This window comes from Lemur catta, chromosome 13 (assembly GCF_020740605.2).
Source record: "Lemur catta isolate mLemCat1 chromosome 13, mLemCat1.pri, whole genome shotgun sequence".
In the NCBI taxonomy this organism is placed as follows: domain Eukaryota; kingdom Metazoa; phylum Chordata; class Mammalia; order Primates; family Lemuridae; genus Lemur; species Lemur catta.
Window position 1 is genome coordinate 24,021,391 of NC_059140.1, and position 18,627 is coordinate 24,040,017.

General features: G+C 37.4%; 1 protein-coding gene across 1 annotated transcript in view; it reads left to right on the forward strand.

Moving 5' to 3' along the window:
• Window positions 1-8,673, forward strand: part of ABCC4 (ATP binding cassette subfamily C member 4) — a 79,245-nt gene extending 70,572 nt beyond the window's left edge. Inside the window, exon 12 of the mRNA XM_045566935.1 lies at window positions 7,248-8,673. Coding sequence (XP_045422891.1) covers window positions 7,248-7,355 — 108 coding nt within the window. The 3' untranslated portion in view covers window positions 7,356-8,673. The remainder of the gene's footprint in view (window positions 1-7,247) is intronic.
• Window positions 8,674-18,627: the final 9,954 nt, after the last annotated feature.

The following is an 18,627-nucleotide window of genomic DNA, read 5'->3' on the forward strand; positions in this document are numbered from 1 at the left end:
CTTGCAGCTGTGTGTTCACATGCTCCTTCCTCTGTGTCCTGACTGCCTCTTATAAGGACACCAGTCCTATTGGATTAGGGCCCACCCCAAAGACCTCATTTTAATTTAATTATCTCTTTAAAGACCCTGTCTCCAAATACAGTCACAATCTGAGGGGCTGGGGTTTAGGCTTGCAACTTGGGTATTTGGGGAGGACACACAATTCAGCCCATAACAAAGGGTGAATGCCTGTCCCTGATGAAGCAGACCTAATTGAGGTTTTTAACGGCCCTTTGTTCCTAATTATAACAGAACATAGCCATCTGTGAAACCACCAGATACGACTCAAAAGTTATGAAATCCCTGACATATCCTAGGTTCTAGAAACCTGGCCCTGTTTGGATAGGTGCAAGAGGCTCTTAGCAGCCAGTAGCCTTGTGTAAGGCACCCAGGGTCTCTGAGCCTCTGGGTCCTCATCTGTAGAGCAGGGACTGTGGGAGTGCCCTGGCTTCTTCACAGTCACAGGGTTTAGGTGAGGTAGCATATGTTTAAGTGCTTTGAAGACTATAAAGTGCTGTACAGCTAAAAGCAAATTCTAGTTATTGATGATAAAAGTGTGATTATTTTTTAAAAGGCTATAGAGTGAACTCCTACTCCCAATAATAACAAAAGAAGTATCCAAAGTTCTTCTAAGAAGCTTTAGAGACTCCAAATTTTTTTTAAACTATTATTATTATTATTTATTTTTTTTTTTTTTTGAGACAGGGTCTTGCTCTGTCATGCACGCTAGAATGCAGTGGCGTCTTCATGGCTCACAGCAACCTCAAACTCCTGGGCTCAAGTAATCCTCCTGCCTCAGCCTCCTAAGTAGCTGAGACTACAGGTGCATGCCACCATACTGGCTAATTTTTCTATTTTTAATAGAGGTGGGGTCTCACTTTTGCTCAGGCTAGTCTTGAACTCCTGAGGTCAAGCAGTCCTCCCACCTCAGCCTTCCAAAGTCCTAGGATTACAGGCATGAGCCCCTGAGCCCAGTCCAAAGTTATTTTTAATAGCTTAACAGGTGATACATACTGATTGTACAAAATGAAAAAAATTTATAGGGTTTTTTTTTTTTTTTTAAACTTTTATAAGTAAAAAGTCTCTTTTCCATGCCTGTCTCCCATCATGCAGTTCCTTCACCAGGATGGAGCCCTGACACTACTTTCTATAGTTTTGTTGATAATATTCAGTGCATAACCAAGACCATGTGCATACATGGCCTTTCTGTTTTCTAAGCACAAGTTATATCTATTTTTTACTTTATTTCATTTAATATTATATTTCAGATGGTATCAGTATATATAGTTATCTCATTTTGTAATGGCTACCTAGTATACATACTTTCTCCAATCTCTATATTCCATTTTTACCTTCCAATTAAATTAGCTATTATATTTTTATGTTTTTTCCCCCAAAGAATTAGCTGTCAGATTTATTTACAAGTTCTTGTATTCTGTTTTGCAGTTAATCAGTTTTTGCTTTTGTCTTTATTAATTCCTCCCTTTTTTGGTTTATTTTGTTGTTGCTTACTTCTTGAATACATTTGTATTCATTCTTCCTTATTAATATAAATATTTTAAAGCTGCAAATTTTCCTCTGAATACTGCTTTAACTATATCCTGTAGGTTCTGATGTATAGTGGCTTTCATCATAATTCATTTTATATGTACATATTCTGCAATTTTGGTTTGGATTTTTCTCTTTGGGTTAGAAATTATCTAAGAGAAAGGTTTTTTAAACATTTTGCGATAGGGTTTCTTTTCTATTTTAGTCATTGGTTTTACTTTCATTGCAATGTTGTTGGTACTATATCTACCCATGTGGAATTTATTAATACTTTTTTTGGTTTCCTAGTATATAAGTAATTTTTGTTCAGTGTTCTTTGGGCATTAAAAATATGGAGTATTGTCTGTTTAATAACTTTTAGTTAGGTCTACTTTATTAATTACATTATTCAGGTCTTTTCTAGATAGTCTGTCTGATGTGACTTGGATCTAGAGAGGTGAATTATTGCCATATTGTACATGTTTTCTCTTTGTAGTTCCTGTCATTTTTGTCTTGGTAATTTTGATGCTATGATTTTCATTTCTTGGATTTCTACTATGAATTATATTTTCTACCGGTTTAAAGTGCTTTTCTTTGATTGACTTATTGTTCTTGGCCCTGAGAACTTATTGTTCTTGGCCCAAGGTATCTCAAAACTAAGATTGGGTCCCCTGCGTTCACTTTGTTTTCATTTGCCCCGTATGTCTTTGTCTGTCTTTGAATATCCAAAGTTTGTCACTGGATATGGCATCTAGTTAGGTTTTGCTCTAAGATTTAATCTTAGCCCCCCTTTTTCAAACAGATGAGTTTAGTCCATTTCCATTCATTGCGCTTATATGCATGTTTTATTTTAGTACTATCATGTGAGATGCTTTTAGTTTTTTGTGTTTTTTTCTTATCTTTTAATTTATAGTTGGTGATTTTTTGTTTTTTGCTTATTGTTTTATATGTGTTCCTTTAGTTTCTTCTGAATGCTGTTTCTTTATTAGTATTTACTCCCCATTATAAACAATGACAGTGTAAGTATACTTCTCTGTCTCAATTCTACCACCAAATTTTAGTTTAGTTTTTCTTCTGCTGTTTGCTTTCAACCCTCAATTATTCTTAAGCTTCTGTTTGACTGTTTTAAATGATACCTTCTCCATCTCTTAGTTAGCTAAAATTTATCATCTAGTACTTTGAAACTTCAGTGAATCTGAGAAATCCATTTAGTCCATCATGACCAGTGTGATAGAAGAAGTGAAATAGGAAAGAATGGGATGGAGGAAACGTAACACTGTATCTTCTATAGTAATAGTAATAGTAAATATTTCATGATACTCTTTCAATATAGATACAGATATAGCTAGTAGTAGTGCCGGCGTTGGTGGTATAGTGGTGAGCATAGCTGCCTTCCAGATATAGCTAGTAGGTGTATTCCAAGTCTCAATGTAAAATGAAATGTATTTATTATTGTGAGTGACAGAAAAAAAGTTTGCAAAACAGTGCTCTACATCATCCTAAAGGAGGGTCCGTTGGAGCTGGAATAAGGATGATTGCATGTCTGAAATCTTTGTCTGCTGCCTCTCTAAATTTGCTGGTTATAAATTCTTGGATCATACCTTCTTTCACTTAGTATGTTGTAATCTTTGCTCTAAAGTCTTCTAGTGTTGTCTATTCGTATGGGGAAGTCTAAGACAACATTAGACTTAAATTGATCTTTTTTCTCCCAGGGGTCATTAGTTTTTCCTAGGACATCTTTGTGTGCTTTTGGACTTAAGACTTACGTTTTCTTTTGTTTCTGGAAGTTTGCTTAATTTTTATCTTTGACATTTTTTTAATTGATTGCATTGATCTCTTTCCAAATTTGTATCATTTATATGTTGTATGTCCTTTGTCTATTTTTTAAAACTATTATTCTCTTTAATCCTTTTTAATTCTTTATTAATTTACAGTTATTTGCTTACTCACTCAGTCTTGTTCCCCATGTCTCATACTGTTTTTTCAGCAGCGGCTAATTTTGTGCTTCCTTCAGTCAAAAATTTCTTTGATATGTTCATTTTTCTCTTCTACTTTATTTTGGCCTCTGTCAACTCATGTTTCAGCATCTTCTGTTGTTTTGCCATGTTTTTTCTGTGTTCTTCTATCTCTGTTATGCATAGGTTGATTGTTCTGCTACATTTCCTTTGAATGTATTTTTTTTTATAATTTTCATCTGCTCAGTGTCTGTCATGTGTTTATCTTGTTCCTTTCCTTACTTTTTGTTTGTATATTTTACAGATCCTGTACCACTTTTTAAAAATTATTATTCCTACTCCTCACCTGTGAACAAAATGAATTTTTCCTAGACCAGATAGCTGCAGGGTAGTTGTTTCTAGGGCATTGTTTCAGGCTAAAGAAAATTCTCACTGCTTAATATGGAAGTACCTTATGACCCGGGAAGGGGGAAGAGAGAGTAAGAGAGAAAGAAATTGAGAATGCGTGTTTGTTTAGCCTTTCCTCCTCCCGAGCCTACAGAGATGGACAGACAGTTACAGTGCTTGCATTTCAGAATCTCTCTTCTCCTAAGGCCTCACCAACGTGCATTCTTCAAGCAAATATGTTTCTATGTGATTATTTATTGACACACCTTAGTGTTCTCCTGTTAATTGAAGAACTGTGCGCTCCTATGTGCCAAGGTCTGCTCCAGTTGCAACTGGGTCCAAATTGGGCCAGGACAAGACAGACAGAGGATGCCTATGGGAATCATAAGCAATAAGGAGCTTCAGATGACTCCTGATTTTATCAAAGATTGAATTTATGTTTTTATTTCACAGTGTCTTTGATGATCACTGTGATTTCTGAAAGGATAAGGAGAGAGAAAATTCATTATTATCTTGAAAGCTGAAGTCCTTTCTAACTCTCCATTACTCCTTAACCTTGACAAATATACATGCCAATTATGTACACCAAAATTAGACCTGCTTTAAAGATAGTGAATTTGAGGTTTTGAGAGTTACTGTGATTGAACTAGGGCCATACAGGTCAGTAAGAATGACAATGACAGAGTCTTGAGCCAAAATTGAACACGTTTGTGTGGTGTCTTAGGAATGTAATGTAAATAAAGCCCAGTTGCTATCCTTTGTTCATGCAAGGGAGCTTTTATTGCTCTGTTGCCTTTACTAAAATCTAATGTCATTATGGTGGCTTTGTTAATGAGCCAGAGTTTAAATACTGAACTTAGCTTTAACCTACATTAGAGGAGCTATAGTGATCCAAACCCAAGAGGAGGGAGAGGGACAAGATTCCCAGCACTCTTACGGCATTGTCTCTCCTAAGCTTCGCAACCCTCTGATCTGGCATTATTATCTCTTTTGACACATGAGGAAACAGAAGCAGAAGAGCCTAGGTAACTTCCCAAAGCCACCAGTTAGTAGGTGTTGATGCTCCAACTTCTATAAACTTTCAGCTGTACCTTTCTGCCTCCTGGGATACCATATTCACTCAGTGAAAGTTGTCTCAACCACAGCTTAGGGGTTCTGTAAAGATAAAATCAAAAGATCCACAAAAGGGACTGCTAGACGCTTTGTTTTCATCTTTCAAGCCAGGTGATGCTGCTACTTTCCATGTACTAAGGGGCCACTTCTGAGTAGCATTCATAATCACACCCAACACTTAACTCGGCATGTTTTCAACCTTCACTTTGTAGCCGTTAATTAGTTCCTATGAGGTAAGTCATTGTTATCTCATTTTACGGAGGAGGCAGCCAGCATGGAAAGTGGTTAAATAATTTTTCTAGGATCAGCAATGAGTCCCAGGAGGGAGCTGAGACTGGACCTCTCCATCCCAGGCTTAGCCTATGACCCTGCTAAAGATTACTTAGTACTTTCAGTTCTTTCCGGGGGATGGATATGCTTGAACTTCTGACTCAGACGGGGCAAAGGCAATGTACATAATCTAAACATTTTTACCCCTGTAATATGCTGAAATAAAAAATATCAATTCCCTTCATCACCTGTGCTGTTCTAAAAGATGCTTTATCTCCCCGTGGTGTTATCCATAGTATATTATAGAACATGGTAACAAATGAGAAAAAGAAAGGTCAAATCAAAGATTATATACACAGGAAGCTTGTTTTCAACAGAGTATTTCAGACCATTAAACTAAGACCATTTTGTTTAAAAAATTGCTAATCACAACATTTTCTTTATAAAGAATTACATTGAGAGGGTTACGGGGAAAGAACTTGCTTATTTTGGGGGGATTATTAAGCAGTAGAAAGTGAAGTATATGTCCATTTGATCTTTTGGCTATTTTTAGTTTCACTAAGAAATAGCTTTTTTTTTGGAATGCATAAATCTATAAACACACAAAATATGGCTACCTTAAAAAGTGGGGGAGGGAGATTATATGAAATTACCCCCAAAATGTTTTATTTTTGCATACTTGCATTATAATGGAAATAGCTTCAGATTTCATCCAAGCATTATTGGACAATTTATTTGCTCCTTAAGCGACATTTTAATATATAGTATTTTATATGTAATGATGTTTTTGGAGTAAGAAGTATGCAAGCAATGAGAGAAAAAGAAAACACACTTAATATGTAGGTAGGTGTCTCGGCACTTTGTACATGAAGCCCATTATCTCCAAATGATAACTTTGTTGACAGTACCCACAAATATATTTGGAGCCAGGTTTTATAAAATAGATCCAGAATCATATGACTAAGAGACCCAGCTGATGACATGTGTCAGCCTCAGATAGATGGTACATTTTCTGTTTTAAAGACTCAAACAAAACTTTTCACATTCTTCTTTGAAAAAAAAAATTACATTTGAAGTCCTTTTTTTCGCCCAAACACATTTTGAGATAAGAGCTCACAAGTCTTGACATTATTTCATTTTGTTATGCGCATCTGTCAAGGAACCAAGATACGATACAGCTACTAAAAACTGATGATTGTGGAACAGAGAAACTTGACAGTATTTCATTTCCTTTATGTTCTGATTATACATTTATCAGGAAACCTGTATCTCTTCCAGTTCAGCTAGAAATTGGTAGAATTCAGGAACTCAAAGGCTTGGCAAAGAACTGTCCTATTATTTGGTATCATCTTACATTTTAGAGAAGTTGCTTGGTTGAGTCATTGTGAAAGCTTTTGCTTCTCTTTTCATTATTGTGGGCCACTATCCACAGACTGCATTTCTATAGGCCCTATAACTGCTTTGCCGCACAAATTAAACGCCAGGATATTTCATATATACACGGCTGCGTTTCAATGCTTGTCAATCAGAGTTTATAAAATATAGGGATTACAACTTGATATTAACATCCAAATCTATTGTGCTCATTTTATGTGTGAAAATGAGAAACCCTCGTGCAGACACTAGATTTCCCAGCCTCTTTGTCACCCTGTTTTTAATTCATCTCCAGGTTTTGAATCAGTAAAATGAGTTTGCTTATCAATTTAATGTAGTGATAAAACCTATCTGTACATCAGAGTGATCAGAGCTAAAGTGGCTCTACAGGTTGTTTGGCATTCAGCACAGCCCTGCTGAGGGTTTCAGGGGGGCGAATTCCTCCATAGGATATGTGCATCCCTGTTTTTTAATTGTGCTTCACATGAACAGGTGGACATAGAACTGCATTGTTTTAGGGAGAAGGACTTGAACACCTTTAAACGTGTTCTTTTCATGCTTGCCTTTTTTTTTTTTGAACAGGTGTACTACAAAAGGAATTACCCAGATATTGCCCAGACTGACCATGTGGTAATGAACACTTCCAACGGACAGCCCTCAGCCTTCACTATTTTTGAGACAGCACTGTGATTCTACCAAGATGTCACACCTATTCTAGAGGCATTTTCTAATGGTTTTTGCACTATGTAAACTACATTGTACTTTTTATACTCGATCAACAAATATTTGTACATACATGATGTTAGTTCATTTGGATTTTCCCTCTGACTTCATCCAGTGACGTCAAGCTCTAACAAAAGGGCTAATTTTTATTTAAATGTTGTTGGTTTTTTTAAAATCCAAATTAGAGGTGCCTGCCACCAACAAAAGGTGTCTACCAGGTTTTGTGCCTTAAGAGACTCCAGAGCCAAAGCTCATTGTTAAGGAATAGGACAAAATTGGCACAGGTTTGGGTTTGTGTGTGTGTTACTACCCCCAAAAGTACATATTAATTTCCAGTTGTATCGGGGATTCTATTTACTTGAAGACTATGTGAAGTTGCCATTTGTCTCACTATTTCCTTTAACATACGTGGGATCCATTATTTCCCCCAAAGGCCTCTCTAGTTATTATAAAATAGTACAGATAAAACCAATAGGAAATACAAAAAATATACTTAAGTGACATCATAGTAGGGCAAAGCTACCACCCCCCATCCGTACCAAAAATATATATGGTTAAGGTATAGAAGAACAATATTCCATCATATGTTCTAGAAAAGAGAAGGGGTTATAATACTTTCTCAAAATGGGAGGTGATTTGATACTAAAGGACACAAGTGTGACCATCCCTCATCTTTCAGAGTTTTGAGATTACGACATGGTAACTGTGTTGTGGTTTTGGACTCAGCGTGGTGATACTTTCCACAAGGGCCAAACCTCTAACTGTAATTCCTGAAATATATGGTATTATTCTTATTGGAGTTCTGGCTTATGGAAGGTTAACCCTCTGTGAACTGTAAGCCTTTGATTTGGCCTTTATTGACATCCTTTGTAAATTGCATTGGCTTTCCTAACTTGGTGAGACAAACTGAGAAAAGCATTGACTGTAATTATGCAGTGCATTCTCAGGATGCATCCAGAAGGTTCATTTTCATGAGCCTGTGCAGGTTAGTTTACTTAAGACCAGTAATAGCAGTTTCTTTAGAGTTTCTGATTAGTGAATCAACAAACCACAAAACTTCCTAGGACCTGGTGTACTTTTTTGAACTATGGGTCTTCACTTTCTCTTGATGGTGGTGGCTGTGGTACGTTGAGTTCAGTTTACTTAAAGGTTTTACTGTTGTGGTTTAAGGTGGATTCTAATGACTTCTCAGAATAAGATGTAACCACCCTTAAATTTCATATGCTAATGCATGGACACATAGATGTGCCTTGATGTGGTAGGCTTTTGAGAAACAGATGTTTTATAGAATGTACCCTTAAAAAGCACACACAGGCTAACTACCAAAATACATTGAGTGTAGTAGCTGTTCAACTCTTTGTATTTAGAAATATGGTTACCTACCGTTCAGTTGAATAAACCACACACAATAAGATGTTTGTTAATAAGTCATGGTTAGTATTTTAGGCAACTGAAATGACAGCAGTGATAATAATGAGGTTTGTTCAAACAGTAGATATATTTGAAATATATATGTTTATTTGATCTTTAGAGGGTAAATGCTGTCATGTAAACATGTTTCTATTTCATTTCTGTTTTAATGTTACAGAGTTTTTTAATGAAACAAAATTCAGTTGAAATAAATGACAATTTTTTATCTCCATTCAGAGATTTGTACTTTTTCTTCTTAGAGGGATTACTGATTTGTCCTTAGTGATGAAAGCCAGTGAGTTCTCCTGAGATCAAAAATTATGAGCTCCAAAAATAACTTTCATTATCAACTGGTTTTCTTGGTTAATTGGGTGTACCAAATATTCTAAGCACATTTCAGTGGGTTTCAGACAGATTGAAGCAGTTGCTATTTAAGCAAGTCCAGGAAGGGGGAGGGTATTAGCTTATGCCTCAGGCTTGAACAAGTATTAAATGGTTGTGGTTTTTGGTTGTGTCTTTGTTTTTTAAGACGTCTTTGTCCAAAACTAACAAACATCTATTGCTGCTACACTTAAAACGCTATAGAATATTGGTTCTCAAAGTGTGGTTCCTGGACTGGCAGCATAGCATAAGCTGGGAACTTGTTAGACGAGCAGATTCTTGTGCCTTGCCCCAGATCTACTGAGTCAGAAACTCTAATGGTGGGGACCAGTAATCTGTGTTTTAAAAAGCCTTGAGGGTGATTCTCATGCAGGCTAAAGTCTGAGAACTAGCACCATAGAATGTAAAGAACTCCTAAAACTCATTAAGAAACACACAGAAAGCTCAGTTAAGAGAAATGGTCAAGAGACTTGAATAGGTACTTCAGAAAAGAATATCCAAATGGCTAATAATTTGAAAAGTGCTCACTGATGTTAGTTACCAGGGAAATGCAAATTAAAGCCACAATGAGATACCACTAAATACCCTCTAGGTATAGCTAAAATTTTAAAGATTGAGAATGTTAATCACATGCCAATGAAACAATAGGAATTCTTACTGTGTGTATAAAAAAGTATATTGAAAAACCTACTTTGGAAAACAATTTGACAAGCATTTTTTTCAAGCTGCAGACCCTGTGATCCATTAATGCTACTCCAAATGTATACACATGCACCAAGAGATGTTTCCAAGGATGTTCCTAGAAACATAATTCCTAATATCCCAAACTGGAAATAATCCAGATGCTCAACAACAGCAGAAAGAAAACGAGCTATGCCGTAGTAGAATACAGCAATGAAAGCAATTAAACCACATGAGCAATACACATGAAGCTCACATACATAATATTGTTCCAAAGAAGCCTGACTCGAAAGAATATTCATAATTCTATTTATACAAAATTCAAAAATAGTAACAACTAAACTCTAGGGTGCAAAGTCAGCACCATGTATAACCTTGGGGAAGTGGAAACTTAGTAACTGGGAGACATACGAGAAATACAAGGGTTCTGCTTTAAATTTTTTTTTTGTTTGGTAGAGTGGTAGTTAGATCGGTATCCATTGGGCAGTTTTATGTGTCATGCTTCACAACTGAGTTCACTAAAAAAAAATTCTTGGCCTTGTTTTTCTTTTAGGATCTCAAATTCAGTGCCTTGATCTTCTAAAAGTGAATAATCTGCACATAGGAAATTGTTTCTGCTGAGTTCTTAAAGTGTGAGGCTGTTCAAGGACGATCTTCCAGCCCGTCACAGAGAAAGCATTTGAAGCTTTTGTTACCTAAGGGGCCAAGGCCTGTATTTTCTCTAACCATTTAATAAATCTCACTTTCTCTTTACTTCCAGGATAAGTAGAAAAATAAGGCACTATAAGGTTTTGCTGGATTCTGTTTTTTAAACCACTTTAATGAGGTACAAGTAACATACAAAAAGTTGTACATATCTCATGTGTATACCTTGATGAGTTTGGAGATAAATGTACAACCACGAAACCATCACCACCATCAATGCCATCAGCATATCCATTGCCTCCAGAAGTTTTCACCTGCTCTCGTTTTATTTTTTTAATCTCCATTAAACCTGTGATCTGAAGAATAGATGAGAAGGTCCATGTAGGGGAAATATCCTCATTATCCTTATTCTCTAAAATCAGCACAGTTTCATTTCTTCTAGTAAGTGATCTTAAGACCAGTCTTCAGATTGAGTCACTGCTGTGTATTTCTGTCATGCCCTGAGCACCCCTCACATGTACACTGAGTCCTAGGACCTGCAGCCTACAGGGTCCCTGTTTAGAAGGGCCCAGCACTTGGTTAAATGCCCTGTTTTCACCATTTTGAGATTCTGGATTTTTAAACAAAGGACCCTGCTTTTTCATTTTGCACTGGGTCTTGTAAATTATGGAGCCTGTCTTGATTATAAGTGTGTGGGGGTCTCTTTCCTTGCTAAACCATGAATGAGCTTCTGTGGACTTGGGCCATGCCTGTTCACATTTTAATCTACATCTTCTAGCATGGTGTCAAATTGTGGGTGCTGAATAAATGCTTGCTGAGTGAATAAGTACTGAGAATAAACCTTCCTTTTTAATTCTGAAATACTAAGAGGCAGCCTGGGGTAATAGAAAGAGCCCTGGTTTGGAGGTCAGTGACACATCTGGCTACCAGTTCTGTGTCTGCCACTCACTAGCAATGTAGGATGACTGAAGAATTTACTATCCAAAGAGGGACACTTGAGACTGAAAGGAAAGCACTAACCAGCCACAGTGTCCTGGCAAGAAACTGGGACTGTCCTTGACAAATTGGGATATGGCCACCCTATAGCCATGAAACCCTTGGTTACATGCTTGCTCAGGTTTCCATCTCTGTGAGCCTCGGCCTCATAATCTGTAGAATGGATATAGTTCCTGACCTTGCACAGTTGCTTTCGTTGGAATGATTGATGGACCAAGAGCATCCATGGAAACAGAAAGGATAGAATCCAGAAGGAAAGACATTGACCTTGGACAGGAAGAAGGTACCACTTCCACCAAGAGAGGAGAACAAGACAGTTGTAGATGAAGGTAGCTTTGTAAAATATAGACGGTATATTTGAGGAGGTTTTCACCTGATATCCTAAACTGAACTGTTGTTACTTTATATGTAGTTCAAATGAACAAGCATACACGAGGAGGAGCACAAGCTCTGGGTTCAAATCCTGGCTCCTCTGTGCAGTGGCTGCCTGGATTTGAATCCAGGTTCCACAACCTGCTAATTGTTGGCCCTTGAAGTTGGGAAGCACACTGTGCTTCAATTTCTTTCTTTTTGTAAAACTGAGATTGAGATAATACTTTTCTCAGAGGGCTATTGGAGAGATGAAACAGGAAGTACGTACTTTACAGCCGTGACACTCAAAGCAAGGTCTGTCGGCTAACGTCAATCCATGAGCTGTTGGTAACCAGTCCACAATAAGTGCAGAAATTTCAAGAAAGCATGTGGAAACTTTTATATCCTTTTGACATTGCCACAACATCCAAATTCGTGATGGGTGGACTCCTTTTGAGCAGGCAAGAGACCAGTTTGTTGAACTGGCTGGTGAGGCGTGTGGGGCGCACGCTGCATACTAGCCATCCACGGAACCACTTGCTAGTTTGCAATGGATTGAAAATTGAAAATAATTAAGTAAAACCAATCCTTAACCCCACAGAGTTGAGAAGCACTGCATTAGAGCAATGCCTGGTATATGGGCAGCTCTCAATAAACACTAGCCTCCTTATTAATCGGGGAAAAATCATACCATGATATTTACATTTAAAATTACGCCACATAGGCTTTCAAAATGTACATTGGTAATATTTTTAAATGGCATTAAAAGCTAAAATTTTGCTCAAGGTTAGAGTTTTTTTAAGTCTAAAAATATTTTAAAAGCACAATATGATACTGTGCATATGTTTACACCAACTATATTCTTGAATTGACAGCATGATACTGATGTTGAAGACGGTAGCTAGGAACACATCAGGCCACTTGTAAAAGTGGAGAACATAGGGGTTTATGTACAGGCTGTTGATTTTCCTTTAAAAACAGAAAGAATGGATTAACCGAGCTTTCACTTTTTAAATTTAATCTTCTAAGGAAAATGGCCCCATGTTTTCAAAAACTAAAACAGCAGTGTGTGTTGAAAGCTGAGAGAAACATGTTTATTTAAATTTAAAACTAAAAAATAATAAAAGGATTAACGTGTCCTGGCTCTGTGAGATCCCCATGTATACCCCAGGCTCATCTAACTTGCCATAGGGGTCAACACTGGCCTTATACGATTTTTCAAGAACGAAGATCAAGACTTAGATACACTAAGAATATTTTACAGAAAGCTTACATTGGCAAGTTCTAGCTAAATTCATGTTTTTCACTCAGCAGCGATGCTCATAAAACTAACCAATGCACAATTACCCATCGCAATAGATGGAAGTTTCAGGTATTGCAAAACAGTGTTTGACACAAAAGTTAATCATATTTGATTTTTGAGGGTATTATGTGAAAAACCTTTCTAAACTTAAATTTTGTACAGTACTTAGACAAAAATTAAAATGAGTCTTTATGAGACAGTTTATATCACATTAGAGCATTTTAAGTAAAAAAGGAACACTCAACAGGATTGAGGATTTTTAAATTTGATTTTATAACAATGAATTAAAAATAATCCATAAATCCATACTGATTCTAATAAGATGGATAGATGATAGAGACTAGATAGACAGATAGATACATAGGTAGGCAGATATGTAGGTAAGTAGATAGATGGATAGCTAGAGGGACAAATGGAAGGGAAAGGTCTTTTTGCAGTAGAATGTCAACTAATAAATGTAGAAAGATTGACACAAAAGATACCATATTGACGCCATCATTGTCATAATAAATAACTCAGACTAAATTCAGCATTGGCTACTAAATGAATATAGAGTGAACGTCTAGAGGGAGCAGTGTATTTGCATGGACGGAAAGTATCTTCCCACATTAATTAATAAGGGGGAGATTGTCTCTACACTAGAAAACTCTGGTAGACACCATCCTAGCTAAGTGACCAGAGTTAGCGTCAACAATAATGGGACCAACTGACACCCCGTCTCTTGTGTGACAATGACAATGACATACCACTTCTGTGATATTCCTGCCCACCCCTCAAAAAAGCAAAACCTGGATCAAATCAACAGACAAACCCAAATTGAGGGCATTCTACAAAACAACTGGCCTGTACTCTGAAGTAAAAATAGTCAATGACCTTTAAAAGTTGAGAAAGTGTTTCAGATCAACTGTAAACTTAAAAGACAGTTTTATGTCTTTTAAGACATGACAGTTAAATGCACTGTGTGATCCTGGATCAAAAAATAAATAAAATAAAACTATATAATTGATAATAAAGTGTATCCATGTTATATTTCCTGAGTTTACTTATTATACCATATTTTATGTAAGAAGATCCTTATTCTTAGGAAATACACATTGATGTATGTAGGTAGAAGGGCTATGATGTCTGCAACTTGCTTTCAAATGGTCCAGCAAAAATGATTTTATATCCTATATAGATATACATGCACACACATACACATAAATGTACATTATACACACACATATATATATATATATATGATCTTGGATCAGAAAACTACCATATGCAGGAAAAAATGTTAAGGGAGTGAACCTAAACGGAGAATCCCCAGGAGTTTATTGTATTACTACTTCACCTTTTATGTATGTTTAAAATTTTTGTCAAAACAGAAAGCTAAAAACAAACATTAAACCTTTCCATAGCTCAGCCACAGAGTAAAGAATCCACATCTAGATAAGAAAGAGTTGCCTACATGTGGTCTCTAACAATCATCAAACAAGTTTTAACTTTGTGAGCGTGGTTCACACGGCTTCCTCCAAGCTGAAGGGCTCAAATGTAGCTTAAGGCAAAAGCACAGAAATATGCACAGCTGCGTGGCGTATGCATGTGGAGTCAAGTGCTGCGCAGGACCTGTGGCCACTCCCTCCAACAACAATGGAGTGAATGATACAGTCCTGGAAGTCTGGCTCATCAGTGCCTCTGCATTTGGCATTACTAGACCTCCAAAAATCACATATTGCTGTATCTCGCCTGCGTGAAAAATAATTTTATTAGTGGAAGGCAGCGGGATGGACGATACTGGCGATAACAGGAGTTAGGAGTCTGTGTCTCCACCGGCAGCTGAAGCACAAAGCACTGCTTGTTGCTGCTCAACAGAAGCCATGTAGACTATCCCGGACTCTGTTTCAGCAGAAATGCATTTTATCCAGAGGGCTCTCTGTTTTTTCCCCTCGATAAGGAGATATTTCTACCTCGTGTGGTGCCCGCCAAGTTTATTCTGGTATGCGCTTTCTTAATATGAAAACCAACTAACTCCTTTTCATCAGTTTTTCTTAAAGACCTGGTTTAACTCATCTGATTCTGCCCATAATGGACTTTATAAGAAAGCAGCATCACAGTTTCGTTTTGCTACTTTTAAATGTAGCCAAGCCAGCACACAGGCACACAGGAGGATACTGATTGTAGGTTTCCTCACCTCCAAATGGTTCACCTTGGCAATGGGAAATAATGTTGAGCAATAGAGATGTCTAATTTGACAAAACAGATGTTAACATCCCTCATTTCTTTGAAGTTCTACTGAAATTTGAAGAATTCTTTTGCTAAATATTTCCAGTTTTCCTTTCTTGTTTTATAGCAAACACAATGAAAATGAGGGAATATCGTATTCGCCCATTTGCGAGAGTTAAAGCAGACAATACTCACTCTTGGCAAGAATATAGCAAAACAAGTACTGTCAAACGTGCTGGTCAAAGTGTGAATGATACAAGCTTTCTCAAGTTTGGTGTATATGTATGTCCAGGTCCTTATAATTTTCCTGTATTTTGGCTCAAAAATTTCTCTTCTAGGGATCTATCCTAAGGATAGAACTATAAATTCCAACAAAGAAATATACATTCAAAGATATTTTTTCAATATTATTTATAATATCAAAAATGGAAGCAAGGTGAATTCTAGAAAAAGTCAAAATCTAGTATGCTCATGCAATAATGTATTAAATAGCCAATAAAATAATCTTTGCAAAGATAATCTAATGATGTGGGGTAAATGTTCCTTTTATAATATTAAGTGAGAAAAATTACCTAAAATTTTGGAATTTTTTTATAAAGCACATTTGTATCTTTAAAACTCTGAAACTAAATAATCAAAATGTTAATAGTAATTTCTGAGTAGTATGATTATTACTGACTTTTACTCTTGTATGTTTTTAAAATTTTCCAAATTATCTACAATGAGCATGGGTTATGAGGTCCAGAAAACACGTAAGATGTTACAGTGCCTCTTTCTATTAGGATAAACTTTTAAGTTCCTACTTTATTTACTAATAATGTCTTATTTGTCCACAGAGAAGCTCCTAGCTTCAATATTTTTACTTCAGACACTCCTTTAGCACATGAAGTGTAGGGTTGTTCAGAAAAGTTTTGTATCATAGTTTGAATTATCTTTCCAGTGTTCCCATTCTCCTAACAGTGTCTGGCCAGTTTGAAAATCCCAGTGTATTCCCGTTAATAAGGCAGAACATGTGAACACTGGATTTAGTAAGGCATATGCGCATAAAAATGATTTTTGAATGGCACTTTTAGGACAGATAAATATTCATTTCTAAAACCTTTTTCATAAATACATGAATATCATTGCCAAAGCATCAACAGTGTTGAACGCCACCTGTGTGTCAATGCAACTTCCAAAGAGCCACAATAAAGATCTCTATATCCGATCCAGTTTTTACTGAAATTTTGGCTCCTACATTGCACAATGGGTCTCGATTTGCTGCCATGGATTTGCTGCCATGGATTTGCTGCCATGGATTTGCTGCCACGTGTCTTTTGGGGAGGCACCTAAGTGGAGTTATCAAAGAGAAATGGTTGGGCAAAGTTTCCCGAGAAACTTGGTGTTTGCCCAGATTGTAATGATGCTTGAGTTTCTGATTTACATGTGTGGGCAGAAATGCAAATGACAGGAACCTGGAACAATGACTGGTTTTGGTGGAATTTGGACTTCCACATCTTTCTCAAGCAGCTGGGCTGCAGGGTGAGGACTGTAGGTAGACTGTACCAACAAGCCAACCAGGGAGGAGGATGGGTGAGCCGCCTGTAGTTAGTTTTGCATTCTCTTCCTGGCCACCTCACTCCTGTTCCCTCTTGCCCCTCATTAGAACATGGCTTGATGGGTTTCCTGACTATTGGTCTTTGGAATGCAGACGGCATTTTTGAGAACAAGTTCTATATTGGAGTGAGCAATACCTGATAAGGATATCACTATATTAATTTCTTCAATGTCAGGAGCCTCTTCTTCAAGTCTAGACTTTTGAATAGGTAGACCAGGGAGCTGCTCATGTATTGTGATATAAGGAGCTCTGGAAAAATCCTCTGTGTTCCCCACTGATGCTTGAGGGGCCATGATTGGTCATTTATTCACGTAGATACCTTGTGCTCTTTCCTTGGGGTCTTGTAAAAAATAAGATACGGTATTCTCATGAAGGTGTAAAACATGAAGTCACTAACTTCAACATGAGTTTATCAATTGCTTTCTACCTAATAGAAGCAGCAATGGATACTGCACATGGTTTTGGGGAGTGGGTGTTTTTGATCCATTTGGAAGGGAAGAATTCATCCTTGGTAAACATGACAACCTTCACCAGTAAAGATCCTTCAACAACCAGGTTGCATAGTCAAATCAAATCACAATAAGGAAATCTCCTATATCCTGGAAAAAGAGCGACTAATAGATAACACATCAAATTTGCCTTTACTTTGTGCAGCCAGATACAGAAGTGGAGCACTATTCACCTGCAAGTCTTGTCCGTTAAGCCAAATTTTCTCTCAAGTCCGCTCTGGGTGAGAGTTGGTTAAATGATCTTGTGAGATTTGACTTGGAGTTTATTATTTTTGGGAAAAGGAAGTTGAAGAAGCAGACTTGCTTGGTAAAGAGAGGTTTAACCTATGTAAGTGGCCAAGGGAGTTTTTGAGGGCAGCCAGGTTTCATTCATCAGAGCCTGGCTAACCATGGTGTCTGGACCATAATGGAAGAATAATCAGTGTCGGTTGAAAGAAATGAATGGCTTTCATACTGAGTGTTAGTTGAACAAGTTGAATTCCGTTTGTTCTTGGAGTTAATCCTTGTTTCAGGCAAACAAATGTCACTGACATCTCAACATCAAAAAAATTCAGATGTAGTTTTAACTTTTAGACAACTGATTAGATGCTATGCATTTACGTGCTAAGTGTGCTGATTCTCTTTCTCTGGGTTCTGTCTGCTTTAATGTAAAAATATCTACTATGGGCAGGGCCCACCCCTAATATTTTCTGGCCCAGGGCAAGAGCAGGAGTGGAGGCCCACAGATCACATATCTAAATAGGTAAGTCTATAAACCAAGCGAACAAAGTGTTGAATAAAATATGTGTTAACCTCCCACCTTAATAATCCTTTGCAACTACCTGCAAGGCTTGATTCAAATTTAGAATTCTTGGATTCTCAGAGTTTTTTGCTGAAATGTGGAGGCAGGGGGAGAGCTGTCCCATCCCCACAGCCCCCACCTGGAAGGTCCTTATGCACATAAGTAAGGACATCCCAGATGGCACATGCAAGTGCTGTCCACCCCTCCCTAACGTCACTGATTGACCCTCCCAGGCCCAGGTACTGGTACTCACGCTGGCCGTGTTGCCTGGTGCTGTTACTCTTGTGAGGGTGGACTCAGGCAACAGGCCCACACAGATTCTCAAAGTGGGCTGAGGGCATTTGCTCAGGCCATTCTGGGATCTTTGGTATGCTGAG